At 41.4% G+C, this 17710-nt stretch overlaps 1 protein-coding gene across 1 annotated transcript in view; it reads left to right on the top strand.

The window, feature by feature from the left end:
* Positions 1 to 17710, top strand: part of DNAJB13 (DnaJ heat shock protein family (Hsp40) member B13) — a 696140-nt gene that overhangs the window by 410696 nt on the left and 267734 nt on the right. The window contains exon 6 of the mRNA XM_044073379.1: positions 2086 to 2199. Within this exon, the coding sequence (XP_043929314.1) occupies positions 2086 to 2199 (114 nt within the window). The remainder of the gene's footprint in view (positions 1 to 2085; positions 2200 to 17710) is intronic.

The following is a 17710-nucleotide window of genomic DNA, read 5'->3' as shown; positions in this document are numbered from 1 at the left end:
TGGTTGATTAGCATACAATTCAGCTGCTTATGCTATAATTAGCATGCCACGGTGTTTATCTTGTTTGCACAGGGGTGCACGCCTCTACATGGTGCTTACTGAATCTAATACTTGCTGCTACTTTCTGCGTGTCACACCATGTAGGGTTTATTGAATCCCCATCAGTGAGATTTAGTTGGGGGGAAACATTTTCAACCAATTTTGAACAACAAACATTTTCACATTAACATTTGATTTAGTGTTGATAAATCTAAGGCCATGATTATTCCTTTTTCCTTTATCTGTTAATTACTCAGAACTGTTGTGAAGAGGTGCCAGTCTGTCCTTTATGGGACAAATCTTCTACTTTTCAGAATAAACTCGCCACACACTGTAGTTCGGTTAACTATGCTTTATTATGTACAATCAACAATATTAGAATACTATTTCCAATAACAGTGCTGATAAACTGAAGCAGTCCCTGCATTCATATTCATAAACAGAAATACTCATTTTACTCTTGGATTTTATTATTAATATTCTGAAATGCTGCATATTTGACCTGACTTTTGCTGTCATAACCAAGTCCTGGCTAAAATGCTAAATTGTACTTAGTGAAATGGACATGGGTTTGCATATATCAGGAATAGTATTTTGCATCACGATGTTTCAAGTGTGATGCGTATAACTTAGAGTACAAAAAAGGTAGGAATTCGTGGTAACGTGTCTCAGTGTCCTTAAGTGAACCATGTGTAAAAAAATACTGATCCAGTACTCTGCAAAACCTTGTACCTGAAACTAATTGGCAATACCTGAATATGTTGTTGTGTTATGTCTTTCGGCTTTCCCCAGTTAGGGGTCGCCACAGTGAAACTCCGATCCGCTAATGATTGGTAGTTGATTTTTACATGCCGAGTTACCACCCATGACGCACAACCTTCAACGAAGGTACGCCCATCCACGCATGTCTCCACTCAGAAGACGCTCTAGCTGACAATCAAACCAGACAGCGTCTGACTGTGAGGCGACAACGCTACCGCAGCACCACCACCGCGGGCTGGCAATACCTGAATATATGCAACAAAAAACACAACATTAAACAATAGAGTAAAACTAACACAAATAAACAATAACCTAAACCTAATCTAAAGTAAGCCCTTTTATACTCCAACGTTAGCCCTCCTACAAGGAAAGTGTTTCTGTGTGGGGAGGAATGACGCTGCCCACATTCCCAAACTTAAATATACCAACTTTGAGGTCGCACCAACACCTGAGCTATAAATACCCCTAATTTTAAATGCATTTGATATGAACCAGATTAACTATTTCCAGTTTTCAGAGATCCCTGTGTTTGAGCATTCATAGTTGATTATCATTGCTAAGACTGACCACATCTCAGTGTTTAACTTGGTAACTAACGGCGATGAGAAGGGCGCAGTGTCCCTTACTTTCTGATATCTCAGTGTTTAACTTGGTAACTAACGGCGATGAGAAGGGCGCAGTGTCCCTTACTTTCTGATATCTCAGTGTTTAACTTGGTAACTAACGGCGATGAGAAGGGCGCAGTGTCCCTTACTTTCTGATATCTCAGTGTTTAACTTGGTAACTAACGGCGATGAGAAGGGCGCAGTGTCCCTTACTTTCTGATATCTCAGTGTTTAACTTGGTAACTAACGGTGATGAGAAGGGCGCAGTGTCCCTTACTTTCTGATATCTCAGTGTTTAACTTGGTAACTAACGGCGATGAGAAGGGCGCAGTGTCCCTTACTTTCTGATATCTCAGTGCTTAACTTGGTAACTAACGGTGATGAGAAGGGCGCAGTGTCCCTTACTTTCTGATATCTCAGTGTTTAACTTGGTAGCTAACGGCGATGAGAAGGGCGCAGTGTCTCTTACTTTCTGATATCTCAGTGTTTAACTTGGTAACTAATGGCGATGAGAAGGGCACAGTGTCCCTTACTTTCTGACATCTGTTTACATATTTAGTGACTTTTTGGACATGCGTGATAACGAAGAGTTATGCTGACACACGTTAACGTTTAAAAACTGAAGATTATATACCGTATCTGGTACGCCTGTCATTGATTGTTTTGTCTTTGCTTCCAGGGTCCAAACAACATTGCAGCGGATATTATCTTCACGATAAAGGAGAAGGTGCATCCAAGATTTGCAAGAGAAGGGAATGACCTAATATACACAGCTAAAATTCGACTTGGAAAGGTAGGTATCTACCTGAGAAAAGGAAATGACTTGATATACATAACTAAAATTGCACTTGGTAGGCTAGGAACATTTTAGTTACAGCAGAGCTACAGTTTGTAAGGTAGGCCCTATATACAATCATTTGGCTAGACATTATTTATCTGCATTGTACAGCATTGCTCTGTTTACATATGTAGCATAACCTTATGAGTTGCTATTTCCAGATATGTTTTATCTCAGCTTGAAAGCCCCACCTAGTTGCATTTTATTTTGATCACTTGTTTATTTAGATTTTAAAGCTTTTTGTTCAAGTTAATCAACTCCCAGAATATGATAGCACTAAGAAAAGTAGAATGTTAGTCAGCTACACTAGACACCATATAAGGTAAACAATCAAAAGCCTGTGTTACATAAACAGAGTCATTTTATAGTGCAAGAAGACATCTTGGCAAAAGACACTTAACCATGAAAAGACTGTTCAAACTGATACTCTCTGACTGAGGAAACAGAGCAAAAAGCTGTGGGAGAAACTGAATAAATAAAAAAATCAGTGCATTAAAGTAAGGGGGTGGTTTACACCATTTATTTATTTTACATTTGTTAACCGGGGGTGTCTGACTGAGCCGTAAAGGCCCTTTTTTCAGCAGAGGCCTGGGGAGAAAAGCTCCACAAAGAAAAATTACAGATACAATTAGTTATTTAGACATGATCAGTATACACACAAATTACAAGAGACATGTTTTTACAGTGGTATGCGGCACATAAACAGTTACAGTGGAGAGAACAAACAAAAAAAATATTCATTTTAAAAATAAAGGTAATTCATAGATTTGTGATGTACAGCTGACATTTGGAACGTAGGTAGAATACATATATAGTACACAGGTACAGTACATACATTGTAGATTAGCCAGTGTTTGTGAGTAAGATTGAAAACTATTATCAAGTGCTCTAGATTTTGTATGTATGTGTTATCCGCTTTCACTAGCCTGGGGAGCAGTCATGGCACTGCCAACTTTCCTTGAGATGTTGCCTGATGAGGTCTTTAAAGGATGCTTTGGATAATGTGTTTTGAATGCTAGTAGGGACAGAGTTCCATTTTTTAGCCACTGAACTACTATATAGTGCATCTCCAAAGCTATTGTAGCTGTTGGTGACTTCTAGTAGTAGTTTGCTTGATGATCTAAGAGGCCTTTTGGCTGAGTGATGTACTAGGTTTTTGAGGGCAGGACACTTATTGGGGAGGTAATAGATAGAATGACAGAGGCAGAGCTGATTATAGGTTAGGAGGTTGGGCAGTTCAAGCCAGTGGAGCTGTCTCAAAGCAGTACAGTGATGAGTTCTATGTGAGCAATTTGCAGCAAAGCGGACAATTCTGTTATAGCAGGCTTCCATTTTACTTAGTTCAGTTTTGTTGAGATTAGTCAGAATGGGAGATGCATAGAGTAGGATGGATAGAAGTTGGGAGCGAGCAATGGCTGATCTTGTGTTGTTGGTAAGAAATGGTTTGATACAGTAGACTGACCCCAGTTTGGCATGTACGTTTTTAATAGTTAAGTTGAGATGACTATCAAATTTTAGGTGGGACTCTATGGTTATTCCCAATAGCTTAGCCTGTGCCACTGGAGCAATTGGAGTAGCATTAGTGGAGTAGATAGTGAATTGACTGTTAGTGTTTTTGCTAGAACTGGTTATAATCATAAGCTGAGTTTTCTTTGGATTGAGGATAAGTTGGGCTTTGGTAAGGTAGTTTTCAACATCAGAGAATGCTAGTTGAGTTGTTTGCAGGAGGGTGGGAATGTTTTGTGCAGCACAGATTAAGGTAGTGTCATCTGCATACTGAATGATAGATGCATGCTGTGTGGAGCTATGGAGGTCATTTGTGAAGACTGTGAATAGTAGTGGTCCTAAGATAGAGCCCTGTGGGACTCCTATAGCAGCTGAGGAGAGAGAGAATTTTCCCATTTCACAGCCATGGCGCTAATAGTCCTGTTCATACCTTGGGAATAGCTAATATCCCAGAAGTCCTGAGCTTCAGTGATAATACCCATGAGATGAGAAGTGATGCAGATATTGCAAGAAGATAGATAGCAACTATAATAATGCAAACGTTGCCAGGCATTGGCAGTGTAATAGCTTTTTACCTTGAAATGCGTCAGTTAATTTTTACCCTAGTGCTTAAACATAAACACTGTAGAACTTAAAAACAGATTAAAACAAGTGTTGAGAAGCCATGACAGTATGGGAATGGGCTATGAAAAAATAGCACTTTCTGACAGCCACACCCATTCTTGGAGAAGCCATTTCCTTGGTAGAAGGACTGAACTGTTGTCTGCTGACACCATATAAGTGGTCTCTTAGTCCTTTTCTGGCAGTGACATTGTTTTTCATCCCCAAACCAACTTCAAGTGGAGCAACTTCCCTTTCCTAATCTTCACCCCCCACAGCAGATTAACCCAAGGACTCTGTACTCCAGAAATAATCACCAGGTTCCTGTATATTTTCCCCATTTCTCCTTATTCCAAAGGTTACACAGAAAGCAAAGGTACACGTCTAAAGTAATTGTCATGCCTCATTTGGCATTGACAAGTCTGGTTCCATCTACTTTGGCCTCACCTCTTAAAGGCCCTTCTGTTCCCTTCTTGTTTCACTTTAGTTCTTTCATCTGACCACGTGTGTGGGATTGTGCGTGATATGAATGCCTGTCATTGGGTGATATGAATGCCTGTCATTGGGTTGAATATCAGTTTCATTGAAATGCAATTCAGTGTGTTGAAATGACTGAAAGCCCATTTTGGTGAATGACCATTTGACTGAAAGTCAGTTTCCTTGAATGTGGCATAGGTAAAGCAGGGATTTGTGTAATGGTCAAGGTACTTACCTCAAAGACTCAAGGTACTGGGATTGATTCACCTTTGAAAGGGAAATTGGCTAGACTTAAAATGGCCCATAATGGCAGCTAATCTAGTACTTACCTATGAGCCTATAGCTGTACCTAGTTCTGTAAATCAGAAGTAGAATATGCAGAAATATATGACGAAGCTTTATCTGGTGAGTGGTGTTACCTGTATATAACCATGGTTGGTGTGGTCTCTGTTTGTGTGCTGACAATGATCCCCTGTGTGCAATATTAAGCAATAATCCACAGCTGTGTGTGGTATATCAGGATTTATCCACGGTTGGTGTGGTTTGATCACAAGGGCAAAGCCTAAGTTATTAAACAAAGCCAGCCATGTTCAAATCCTGATATACCTATGCACAGGAGTCAATTTATACTTTGACATTATTTAATTAAAAAATATACCTTTTCTACATAACATCATTGTATAACTGGACATTAGTTTCCTTCCACCTGCTTGAGGTAGTCTGAGGCATGATCTGTAGCTGCACAGTACATACCTGTCTCAGATGCCTTTTTTTTTTCTAAGTCTGGTAAGGTGTGTGTAGAATAGTTACCTGCTGAGATGTTCACCTTTTTGGTCAGTTCTTTGTAAAAAAAAAATTGTACATCATTGAAGAATGAAGTCACGTAATAATCAGACACATGTAATTCCAGATGTAAGAAGCATTGAAGTATGCCCCAGAGCTGTTGTAAGGACACTCTCGGCATCAGATTTGCTTTTTTGGGCTTTATATTTTCAAATATTATATTATGCTCCATGGTGCAGTATAGTTTTAAAAAAGGTTGTTTCTCAGTTTGAATTCTCTGCTACCAGAGCAGAGAAACTGAAGTAATGGAACTTCTTGGTGTGGGTATTGCTTGATTTACAATCATTTGTGCAATCAACATGCACATTTTTGAATAGAAATGAGCCTTTATTGTATAATTTCAGTTTTTCTTCTCCAGCTGTCCAACCAAGCAGTTTGCATATGTATGTAAGATGAGAGGAGGGTGCAGGAGAAGCCCGCACTGAAAAAAAAACTTTTGGAATCATTTTCCTTTTGGTGATTTTCACAGTATTGTGTTTCAGTTATCTAGAATTCAGTTAAAAGTGTTTCAGTGAAATGGGCTTTCAATCATTTAAATTCACTCATTTGGGATTCGACCAAAGGGGCATTCAACCAAGTGTCATATAAAAAAAAGTTGCATACTCCAAATCTGACCTCAAAGCAGTGACAAGTGGAGTACCACAGGGTTCCATCCTGGGACCTCTCCTGTTTGGTATCTACTTCTCTGAAGTACAGGCTAACACAGAAGGCCTCTGGCTAATGAAGTTCGCAGATGACTGCAACCTAGGAACCATAGTCAAGTCCCCAAATGACGTGGACATCCTACAGAACGGCCTCACTGAGACAGATGCCTGGTGTCAGAGCCATGGCCTCAAGCACAGTGCCAAAAAGTGCAGTGTCATCAGCTTTGGTAAAAACTCTGTACCCATGAACTACCACATAGGCAGCAATCTACTTAACACCGAATGCGTGATAAGAGACCTTGGGACCCAGGTGGATAGTAGTCTCTCCTTTGATAGTCACATCGCCACAGTAGTCAGGAAGTCCTTCTACGTGGCACACCTCATCATAAAAGGGTTCTCATCCAGGAAAAAAGAGGTCATTGTTCCCCTCTACTCAACACTCATTAGACCCATTATAGAGTACAACACCCCTTTTGGAATTTACCTCACGAGACATCTGCAGCAGCTGGAAAGGCCACAGAAGTACCTCACAAAGAGGATTACTGGCATCAAACAAATGCCCTACACTTACCATCTCAAAAAACTCCAGCTTTACTTCGTAGCATATTGCCTACTCCAAGGTGATCTCTGCCTAACATATAAAGCTATGTCAAAACCAGAGCTTTTGGACATGCTACACCTAAAGAAATCCCAAGCCCTCTGAGCTACACGCTCTAGGGACATAAACCTTGTCACCACAATAAACAGGACATGCTGGAGGGATAGATTCCTGCCCCAGAGACTTCCCATACTCTGGAACAGGTTACCCATCTATGTCAAGCAAGGTTTTTCATTAGCAGTCTTCAAGAAAAATCTTGATGAGTGGACGGGAAATAGGAAATACACCCTGGGGATCACTTCTGTGTCTCTGCTCAACAGTGGCACAGGAAAATAACTTTCTTGGGTGGCATAAGCCAGGGAAACATGTTGGCTAGGCTTACATAGGCCCTTGGGCCGATAGCCTAGTACCTACCTATGAACCTATGAACCTATATAGATAGTTAGAGATAGACACAGAGGTATTTATATCTAGCTATGTATATGTGTGTGTGCATGTGTTTGTGTGTGTGTGTGTGTGTGTGTGTGTGTATGTGTGTGTGTGTGTGTGTGTGTGTGCTAGCATTAAGAAAGGCTTATTTGTGGTAATGATTATGGCCCTCTTGAAGGCGCTGATTACAAACAATTAGGCTGCTGTCTCCAATTCAGTTTCTAAAAAGCAAATCACACAGTACATTGTATTAGCATTGGGATTTGTGGGACATGACTACAATGGCTAGTGGAAGTTTTTTTTGTTGTTGGACTACACTCCCACATCTCCATGGATGGAGTGTAGGTGGTGCAAATCCAACCCATCATCAGAAGGGTACCATCCATTATCAAGACTGGTGACCTCTGCGTACTGTTGATGCTTTGCTTTGCTTTATTGTCATTAGCAGTTAATATCCTCACCTGGTTTATCTGACACCCTGTACTGTAAATTACTGAGTGGGAAATACTTTAGCTTAAAATCTGCATACAGCCTTGATTTTGCCAGCCAAACATTATCTTCCCTTTTTCATTGTCCATATTGACCCCCTAGGCTAGGTTCATAGGTAGGTACTAGACTACTGGCCCAAGGGCATAAATAAGCCTAGCCAACGAATGTATTGGCATTTGCCACTGATGTAGGTGCATTTCCTGTGCTTCTGTCTAGTAGAGCCACAGAAGTGATCCCCAGGGTAAATTTCCCGTTTCCCATTCACTCATCAAGGTTTCTTTTGAAGAGTGCTAATGAGGAGCTCTGCCTAACGTATATGGGTATCTTATTCCAGAGCAGGGGAAGTCTCTGGGTCAAGAATCTGTCCCTCCAGCGAGTTCTGTTTATTGTTGTGGAGAGGTTTAGGTCCCTAGAGCATGTAGCTCTGGGAGATTGGGTTTTCTTTAAGTGGAGCATGTCCAGTAATTCATGGTTTGACATAACCTTGCATGTCAGGCAGAGATTACCTCTGAGTAGACAGTATGCGACCGAGTACAGCTGGAGCTTCTTAAGTCTGGTGGCATAGGGCATCTGTTTAAGGCCTGTAATCCTCTTGGTGAGATACTTTTGTGGCCTCTCCAGCTGTTGTAAGTGTCTTGTAAGGTACATCCCGAAAGGGGCGTTGTACTCACTAATGGGTCTAATGAGTGAAGAGTAGAGGGGGACAATGACTTCCCTATTTCTTGATGCGAACCCTTTAGTGATTAGGTGGGCCACATAGAAGGATTGTCTAACCACTTTGGCTGTGTGATTATCTAAGGAGAGATTGCTATCCACCTAGTTCATGGGTACTTGGTTTTTGCCAAAGGGGATGACAATGCACTTTTTGGCATTTAGTTTGAGGCCATGGTTTTGGCGGGTCTATATTGAAACGGCAAAAGTGACAAAGTGCGAATGCTCAGATGAGAAAAAATGCTGCACATCGAAGTTCATTTTGCTTTATTGTAGTACAGTGAAGACTGGAATATTTGTCCTTTCTTCACTATAGTGCGATTTCGGAGTTGGAATATAAATTTAGCAAGGGGTACGTTTTCGATTTGCAGCATTTTTGCTCATCTGAGCATTCGCACTTTGTCACTTTTGCTGTTTCAACATAGACCCGGTTTTGGTACCAGGTTTCTATTTCAGTGAGGCCCTTTTGGAGGATGTCTACATCTCTAGGAGTATCGATTATGGCACCCAGTTTGCAAACATTTGCGAACCTGGTCAGCCAAAGACCCTTTGTGTTTGCTTGCACTTCGGAGAAGTAGATACCGAATAGGAGGTGTCCCAAGACTGAGCCCTGAGGTACTCCACTTGTTACTGGTTTGGAGTCGGACCTAGAGCCTGCAACTCTCACTGCGTGGGTTCTGTCAGTGAGCCAGTTGGCAACCCATCTCATGATGTAGGGGTTTATGTTAAGATCTGTGAGTTTTTCTATAATTCCTGAATGAGGAATTGTATCAAAGGCCTTTGCAAGGTCTAGGTAGGCTGTGTGGACCACCTTGTCTATGGCTTTGGTGACTGTCTCGAAGAAGTCTACCAGGCTTAGGAGACATGATCTGCCCTTGACAAATCCAAACTGGGTAGGGTCGAGTGTTTGGAGGTTTCCAATGTCTTTGTTTATGAGTTCCATAGTGATACACTCCATGGCTTTGCAGATCAGGCTTGTCAGACTAATGGGGCAGTAGTTCCCAGGGTCAGTGTTTGCTCCTCCCTTGTGGAGTGGGATAACTGTTCCTGTGTGTCACTCTGTGGGCACATAGCCTGTGGTGAGGCTGTGACTGAACATGGTGTTTAGGTGGGGGCTAGTTCGTTTTGGAGTTTGTGTAATACGCAGTCTGGGATGCTGTCCGGTCCCATGGATGCTGTAGTTTTGGCTTTAGAAAGTGCCATTTTTACCTGCGTGTCTGTGATTACAGGGGCTTTACATTCTTCTGGTAATGGGCCCTTTGGGGGGTGAGAGGGGGGGGGTAAAGTTTGCACTGAAACTATCTCCCAAGATGTTGGCAATATCAGTTGGTTCTGTATATTTAGTGTCATTTTGCTGTAGCTCAGAGCAGATCTGAGCATTGCCATTTAGATTCTTGACATAGCTGAAGAATGCTTTGTGGTTGTCTTGGGAATCTGTGGCAATTTTTCTTTTGAAACTCGCCTTGGAGGATTTTATGAGGGATCTCAGTTTTTTGCTGAGGTTGGTCAGGGAGATCTTCCATTCAAGGGATTTTACCCTATTTTGCAATAGTTTCCTCCTCTTGTTGCAGAGTTGTTTATGGCAGGGTTCTACCAGATAGGTTTCGTTTTTTGGAGGATTGAGTCTTGGTTTTGTTTGGGATAGCATGATCCATGCACTCATGTAGGTGCATGTAGAGTGCCTTTGTGTAGGACTCAGTGGCCGTGACCGTAACATCCTTAAGTAGGGGTGTCACAAACTTTCCACTTCTGTTTTGAGCAGCATGAAGTTTGCTTTGGAAAAGTTTTTCATGGTGGTTTCATTGGTTGGGGGTGGGGGCGGGATGTGGATATCTAGGGTGATTAGTTTATGGTCTGACCTGACCAGCGAGGAGTTGACCTCCAGTATGGAGCACTGGTCACCCATGTTGGTAATGGCCAGGTCCAGTACATGTTTGCCTCTAGTGAGGGTGTTGATAAGTTGATCCAGGGCATTAAAGTTTATGAATTCCAGGAATCGTTGTGCAAAGGAATTTGTACATGAGTAGTTTTCCCAATTAATGTTGGCGTAGTTGAAATTGCCCAATATTAGGGCATTTGGCAGGACCCTCATGTTCTCCAGTGTCTCCAGAAATGAGGAGTGGGTGTCCTGAGCCATGGTGAGTGATCTATAGCAAGCTATGATTTGGTTCAGGCTAACATGGGGGAATTATGGCTGACAAAGTTCGCAGATGACTGCAAACTGGGGGCCATAATCGAATCTCCAGCTGACACAAGCATCCTCCAAAAGGGTCTCACAGAGACAGATGCTTGGTGCCAGAGCCATGGCCTCAAGCTAAATGCTAAAAAGTGCATAGTCATCCCCTTTGGGAAAAACAAGGTGCCCACAAATTACCACATAGGTGGTAATCCATTAAGTACGGAAGAAGTAATTAGAGATTTGGTGACCAACGTAGATAGTAATCTCTCCTTTGCTAATCACATTGCCAAAGTGGTTAGAAAGACCTTCTATATAGCCCACCTTATCATGAAAGGGTTCGCATCTGGATCAAGAGAGGTCATTGTGCCCCTCTACTCATCACTCATCAGGCCCATAATTGAGTACAATGCCCCTTTTGGGATGTACCTTACCCGACACCTTCAGCAACTGGAAAGACCCCAAAAGTACCTCACCAAGAGGATCATGGGCTACAAACAGATGTCCTATGCAGCTCGACTAAAGAAACTCCAGCTCTACTCAGTTGCTTACCATCTACTCAGAGGCGATCTATGCCTGACGTACAAAGCCATGTCAAACCCAGAATTAATGGATATGCTCCACCTCAAAAAATCCAAGTCCCTTAGAGCTACACGATCCAGGGACCTAAACCTCAGCACAAAAATAAATAGGACATGCTGGAGGGACAGATTCATTTCCCAGAGGCTCCCCTCACTCTGGAATAGAATCCCAATTCATATTAGACATAGCCCCTCGCTGACCCTCTTCAAGCGAAATCTGGACGTGTGGATGGGAGATCGCAAATTCACCCCTGGGATCTCTACTGTGTCCCTGCTAGACAGAGGCACAGTAAACTAATCTTAAAAGGGTACCTTCTGTGACCTACTTTACAGAGGCACAGTAGGCTAATCTAATAGGGAGGCGGAAGCCAAATATACTCTGGCTAGGTTTATAAATGCCCTAGGGCAGATAGCCTAGTATCTACCTATGAACCTATGAATGCAGTTCTGCACAGGGTTAGTTGCACATTAATGATCTCTGTGGCATCATGCTGTGCAACTAGCCTGGAGGTGTGATTATCCTTGATGAATATGGATACACCACCGCCCTTGGTGTTTTGGTCCTGGTGTCTGGAGCCTTGAACCAGGTCTCAGTTACTACACAGATATCGATGTTCTCCATTTTGAAGATTGCCTCGAGAGAGTGCATTTTGAGGTTTAAACTCCTAGCGTTAAGCAGCATTACCCTTAGTTTTTGTTGACTTGTACTTTTTATGGTGGTAGGTTTGTCCTTTGAACATTGCCTAAAAAAGCCACTATGGGGACGGCAAGTGCCTTGGCCAGTATCCAGAATCCCAGGGGTCATAGGTGCAAGCCATCTCTGGTGAAGCATCGTGGCTTGTCGAGCATGTTGCCCCAGGCTGACAGATACTGGATCCCCTTAGAATGACACCAGAAGCTTAGCCAAATGTTTAAGTCAATCACTTTGTCCTTGTACTGTGGTATCATTCTTGGTGAGGGCAGGCTGCTACTCAGGGCTAGAGTCATACCTGCTTGAGCTACATGATCTGAGCACTCCTCCATGTCTCTTTTCATGTAGTCCAGGGAAGTACATCTCAGGTCATTCACACCAATACAGACAATGACAGAGTCATACTTGTACTTGTTTTGGAGTGAGCTGAGTGTCTGTATTATGTGGCAGATTCTGGCACCCGACAAGCAGCTAACAGTAACCTTCTCTTTGTCCAGTCTGGTGAGTTGGACAACAGTGTGCCTGACTATTGAGTCACCTATTACTAGTGTGTTTGGTATGTTGAGGTCTATATTAGATCACTGAATGCTTAAAAAAGTGAACGATGATTAAGCAATCCTATGTAAGTGAAAGCTTACAGTTTCGAACTGTCAGAACAGTGACTTTTTTCCTAGGGAAAAATATCGCTGTTCCAACAAAAATAAATAAATAAAATACTTTAAACATTACATTAAGTGGGGGGCTTTGCCCCCCCCGCCCCCCCACACACACACCCTACTTAAATGTATGAACCCTGAGACCACACTACAGTGCCAAAAATGGCAAAGTAATGAAGCGGCCAAGCAAATTGTTTCCAGGGAAAGAATTTGCTTAAAAGCTGCTTCGATATTTTGCCATTTCAGGCTTTTGAGTTCGACCAAGATGCATTCGAAAGAATGCATTTTCGGTCTCCTAATAGGGAACTGTATGTTGTCTTGCCTTAAGGGCTGTGGTTGTATGGCACACTGATTTTGTGGTTTATGTATTGCTTGGGGTGTGCATATGGGTGTAGGTTGTTTGTGTGTCTGCTTTGGAGGTCCCTGTTGCTTTAGCAGGTTTTTATTCAGAGCCTCCGCATATGTCTTTATGTTTCTATGTGTGGGTTTTGCAGGTGCAGGTTCAATGGAACTATGTGAAGCAGGTCTAGTGTTGCAAGTTATTACCTTCTCCTCTTGACTGTCTGTTCCAGTTTTAGTTGGAAAGCTTTACCTCTAGCTTGGCGGTATAAGTGCATCTCTCACAGTTTTTAGTGTTTGGTGGTAGGAGGAGAGGGTTGTCTGTGTACATGAGGCAGTTGTAACACTGCCTCAATATGGATTCACCAGCTGGACTGGAGAATACACACGGAGCTGACCCTTGGACATTCCTGAAAAGGTAGAAGAAACTGTTTCTTTGTCCGGCTGATGGGATAAATTATAGAGACTGATCCCTTCAGTCAATGTAGGGGTCGAGTGCTAGGGTTAATTAGTGCTTGCTGTGAGTTCCAAGCAAGTGCTAAGCTGTGAAAAGCTTGTTCGAGTGCTTAAGGTGAAAAACTGTCTGGTTCTATGGGAAAAAATGAAGAGCAGACTTTCTGGTGCCGGCGAATAGTTTAACCCTCGCTACCCTACCCGGCGCTGCCTGACGTGCAAAACCACGCAAATGTGGTTTTTATAACAGAAAGATGAAAGGGATAAAAATTAGTCTAAAATGGCCAGTAGACTACAATTTCTGAGCTGAAACCATTCCTGTAGGGACAGATAGGCTGCTCAAAGCTCCCCACTCTCACTGGTGGACAGAGAAACTTCCTTCTATCCTAATAAGGTTCCTAATGAGTTCCACGACAGCAAGACATGCACCACTTCAGCCTGCAGGTATTTGAGGGGTATTGTGTCACCTTTCCTGGGATATAGCTTTTCAGCCCAGTCTCACTCACTGGGCACCTTGTACTCCGTCAGAACAAAACTGTGTGGTAGACAAGCCGGGCAGTTCCAGGACAGACCTTAACCGTGGGATTGTCTGTTTGCCTGGGTAAGTTTAATATCACAGGTGGAGCAGCTGCATTTGGTTCTGTAGGATGCCAACAGTTTAAAAAATGCAAATCCAAACTGGCAAAACTGAAACAAGAAAAGAAAACGAGCAGGCAATGGAAAACCCAACTGTTTATTGTACGTAAGCGCTTCCACTGAACAAAATACCACAGCTTCTTCAGACAAGTAAAAACTATTCACTTTCCAGTTTAAAAACCTAACACAAACCTGCTGGGCCAGCCCAACTACATGATGTCATGCAGCATTACCAGCCCGAGTACATGATGTCACGCAGCATTACCAGCCCGAGTACATGATGTCACGCAGCATTACCAGCCCGAGTACATGATGTCATGCAGCATTAAACATTTAAAGATTTAAAACCTAACACAAACCTGCTGAGCTAATGGGCGGGGCCAGCCCAAGTACATGATGTCATGCAGCATTACCAGCCCGAGTACATGATGTCATGCAGCATTACCAGCCCGAGTACATGATGTCATGCAGCATTACCAGCCCGAGTACATGATGTCATGCAGCATTAAACATTTAAAGATTTAAAACCTAACACAAACCTGCTGAGCTAATGGGCGGGGCCAGCCCAAGTACATGATGTCATGCAGCATTACCAGCCCGAGTACATGATGTCATGCAGCATTACCAGCCCGAGTACATGATGTCATGCAGCATTACCAGCCCGAGTACATGATGTCATGCAGCATTAAACATTTAAAGATTTAAAACCTAACACAAACCTGCTGAGCTAATGGGCGGGGCCAGCCCAAGTACATGATGTCATGCAGCATTACCAGCCCAAGTACATGATGTCACGCAGCATTACCAGCCCGAGTACATGATGTCACGCAGCATTACCAGCCCAAGTACATGATGTCATGCAGCATTACCAGCCCAAGTACATGATGTCATGCAGCATTACCAGCCAGAGTACATGATGTCATGCAGCATTACCAGCCCGAGTACATGATGTCATGCAGCATTACCAGCCCGAGTACATGATGTCATGCAGCATTACCAGCCCAAGTACATGATGTCATGCAGCATTACCAGCCCGAGTACATGATGTCATGCAGCATTACCAGCCCGAGTACATGATGTCATGCAGCATTACCAGCCCGAGTACATGATGTCATGCAGCATTACCAGCCCAAGTACATGATGTCATGCAGCATTACCAGCCCAACTACATGATGTCACGCAGCATTACCAGCCCAACTACATGATGTCATGCAGCATTAAACATTTAAAGATTTAAAGCAACATTAACTAATTAAACCATGTTGCCCAAATGATAGCCTTAAGCATCTAAAAAAGGTTAATAAAAAAGTTTACCATTTCCAACCCAAGACAAAAAATAAATACAAATATAATTGGGATGGTAAATGATGCTTAAAAATAGACCACTGCTATATAAAAAATAAAAAATAATTATAATAAATAAAGTGTGTACTGTGTAAATGTGTAGCATTGAAATATATTATGTTATGTTATTAAATTGAGTTACATTATGTTAATGTAAAAAAACAAAATGTAAATACATCATACAAGACTCGTACGCCCTGCCTTGTGGTGTTATACATGTAAAAACATATAAAACCATAGAAAGTCTTACTCATAAACAAATATAAAAAGAAGAAAAGTCAGTTAGATGTTTTAAATATTGTTGTGTGAAACAAACAAGCTGCCACCCCTATCTTGCCAGGGCTTTAAGCTTCAACAAGCTCTTGATAGATGAGACTTCATTTAACCCTGGAAAAGAGTAAGCAGCTTTTGCAATTTGCCATTCCACTTCAGCCTCTTGTAATTTCAGTTCCCAGGCCCCCCTCTTTTGTTATGTTCTACTTGTTGTAAAACCACAAATAAGAAATTGTGACTTGGGAAAATAAAGGTGTGTCTGGCTAAAGCACTAGTACTAGTTTTGCTCATAATGCTGTACTGGTGCTCATAAATCCTTTGTTTTAATGAAAACAGTTTGCCGACTTGATAAACTTTACCATTTACACCTTAATGTTAACTGCCCTTCTATGGTATCTGTAGCTCAGCTTGTGGATGCATTACTGATACTTTCGCATACTTTTCAGTGTAGTATGGATATCCCCCTCTCTCTATTCGCTATTGTCCTTTCTAGGATAGACTGTAGATGTAGGTAGGTTTCATGTCACAAATGTTGATGGTACAAAATGTTGATAATTATTCCTTGTGGAGGGCATTCCCCGGCTCTCACACACACACACACACACACACACACACACGCATGCATATATATATATATATATATATATATATATATATATATATATATGTATGGGTGTACTTTACATGACTGAAATATCAGATCGACACTTTAAAGACCGAGACGAAAAACATAACTTTTCACAATCCTGACAACTCACATCACTGACTGCCAAATAACCAACAGTCACAAACCCACCACCCAAAATACCAACATAAAACAACCAAATGTCCAGTCTTTCCTACCACCACTTAACCATGTACATCCAAAACAAAAATCTTTACAACTACCTAAACTAAACTAAAAACTCTTCCAAACTAAACGTAAACATACTGCTATACATCATGTTAGTCTACCAAATATACCTATAAATAAGAACTCGTTCAACAGAACAAATTTCTTAACTAATACCAATCCACATTCACTACAGTCACAGACCGCTTCACATTTCTTACTGCAATATTTTCTTCTTTTTTCCAAATCTATCTAAATACGACACACAACCATCTAAAACTAGTATTTCCTAACTTATAGGTAAAATATTTACAACCATGCTTGCACTGTCCCATAACACGTCCACCATGCTTCTAAACATATTCAATACAAATATTTAAAGTGATAGAACACTATATCACCAAAAAATGTTGCAATGTCCGTAACTTTACTATACAACAAATACACCGCTACATATAAAGTAAACATTTAAACTAATTTAATTTGTAATACTTACATTTTAGCAGGGGAGCTATACCTCTCTGCACTCCCAAACCCCCTGAAACTTACATATACCAACTCCGAGATTTCACCTCAGTGCGAAAATGTGCATCATATTTCATGCTCCACTCACCTCAGATCCACAAAAGTCAGCATTTTCAGCAGTCAGTCTTCTGAGACACAGTAATGTGAAACTTCGACATTATCGTCTCAGTCTTAGTGTCGGGCTACTGATATTTCGTCCATGTAATGTAGCCCCCCACCTATTTTTCACTTCCCCCTAACTATATATGACAACTCCAGGGTCGCATGACATTGGGGAGGGGGACAAATCCCTGTTATTTGCCTTGAATACTGGTTGTCAATCAAATGAAATTTCGATCAAATGGTCTTTCGATCAAATGAAGTAGACCCATATATATATATATATGTATATATATATATCTATATATATATATATATATATATATATATATATATATATATATATATATATATATATATATATATATATATATATATATTTATATACATATATATATATATATAAAATATGTGTTTATATATACATGTAAATGTATGTTTGTATATATATATATATATATATATATATATATATATATATATATACACACACACACACACACACACCAACTTGGAAATTGCACAACAGTGGGGAAAGGGCAAATTCCATCTACAACATTTTGT

Source organism: Protopterus annectens, chromosome 5.part1, assembly GCF_019279795.1.
Source record: "Protopterus annectens isolate FY-2018-M chromosome 5.part1, PAN1.0, whole genome shotgun sequence".
Taxonomy (NCBI): domain Eukaryota; kingdom Metazoa; phylum Chordata; order Ceratodontiformes; family Protopteridae; genus Protopterus; species Protopterus annectens.
Note: the sequence above shows the minus strand (reverse complement) of the source record. Positions and strands in the feature narration are given on the sequence as shown.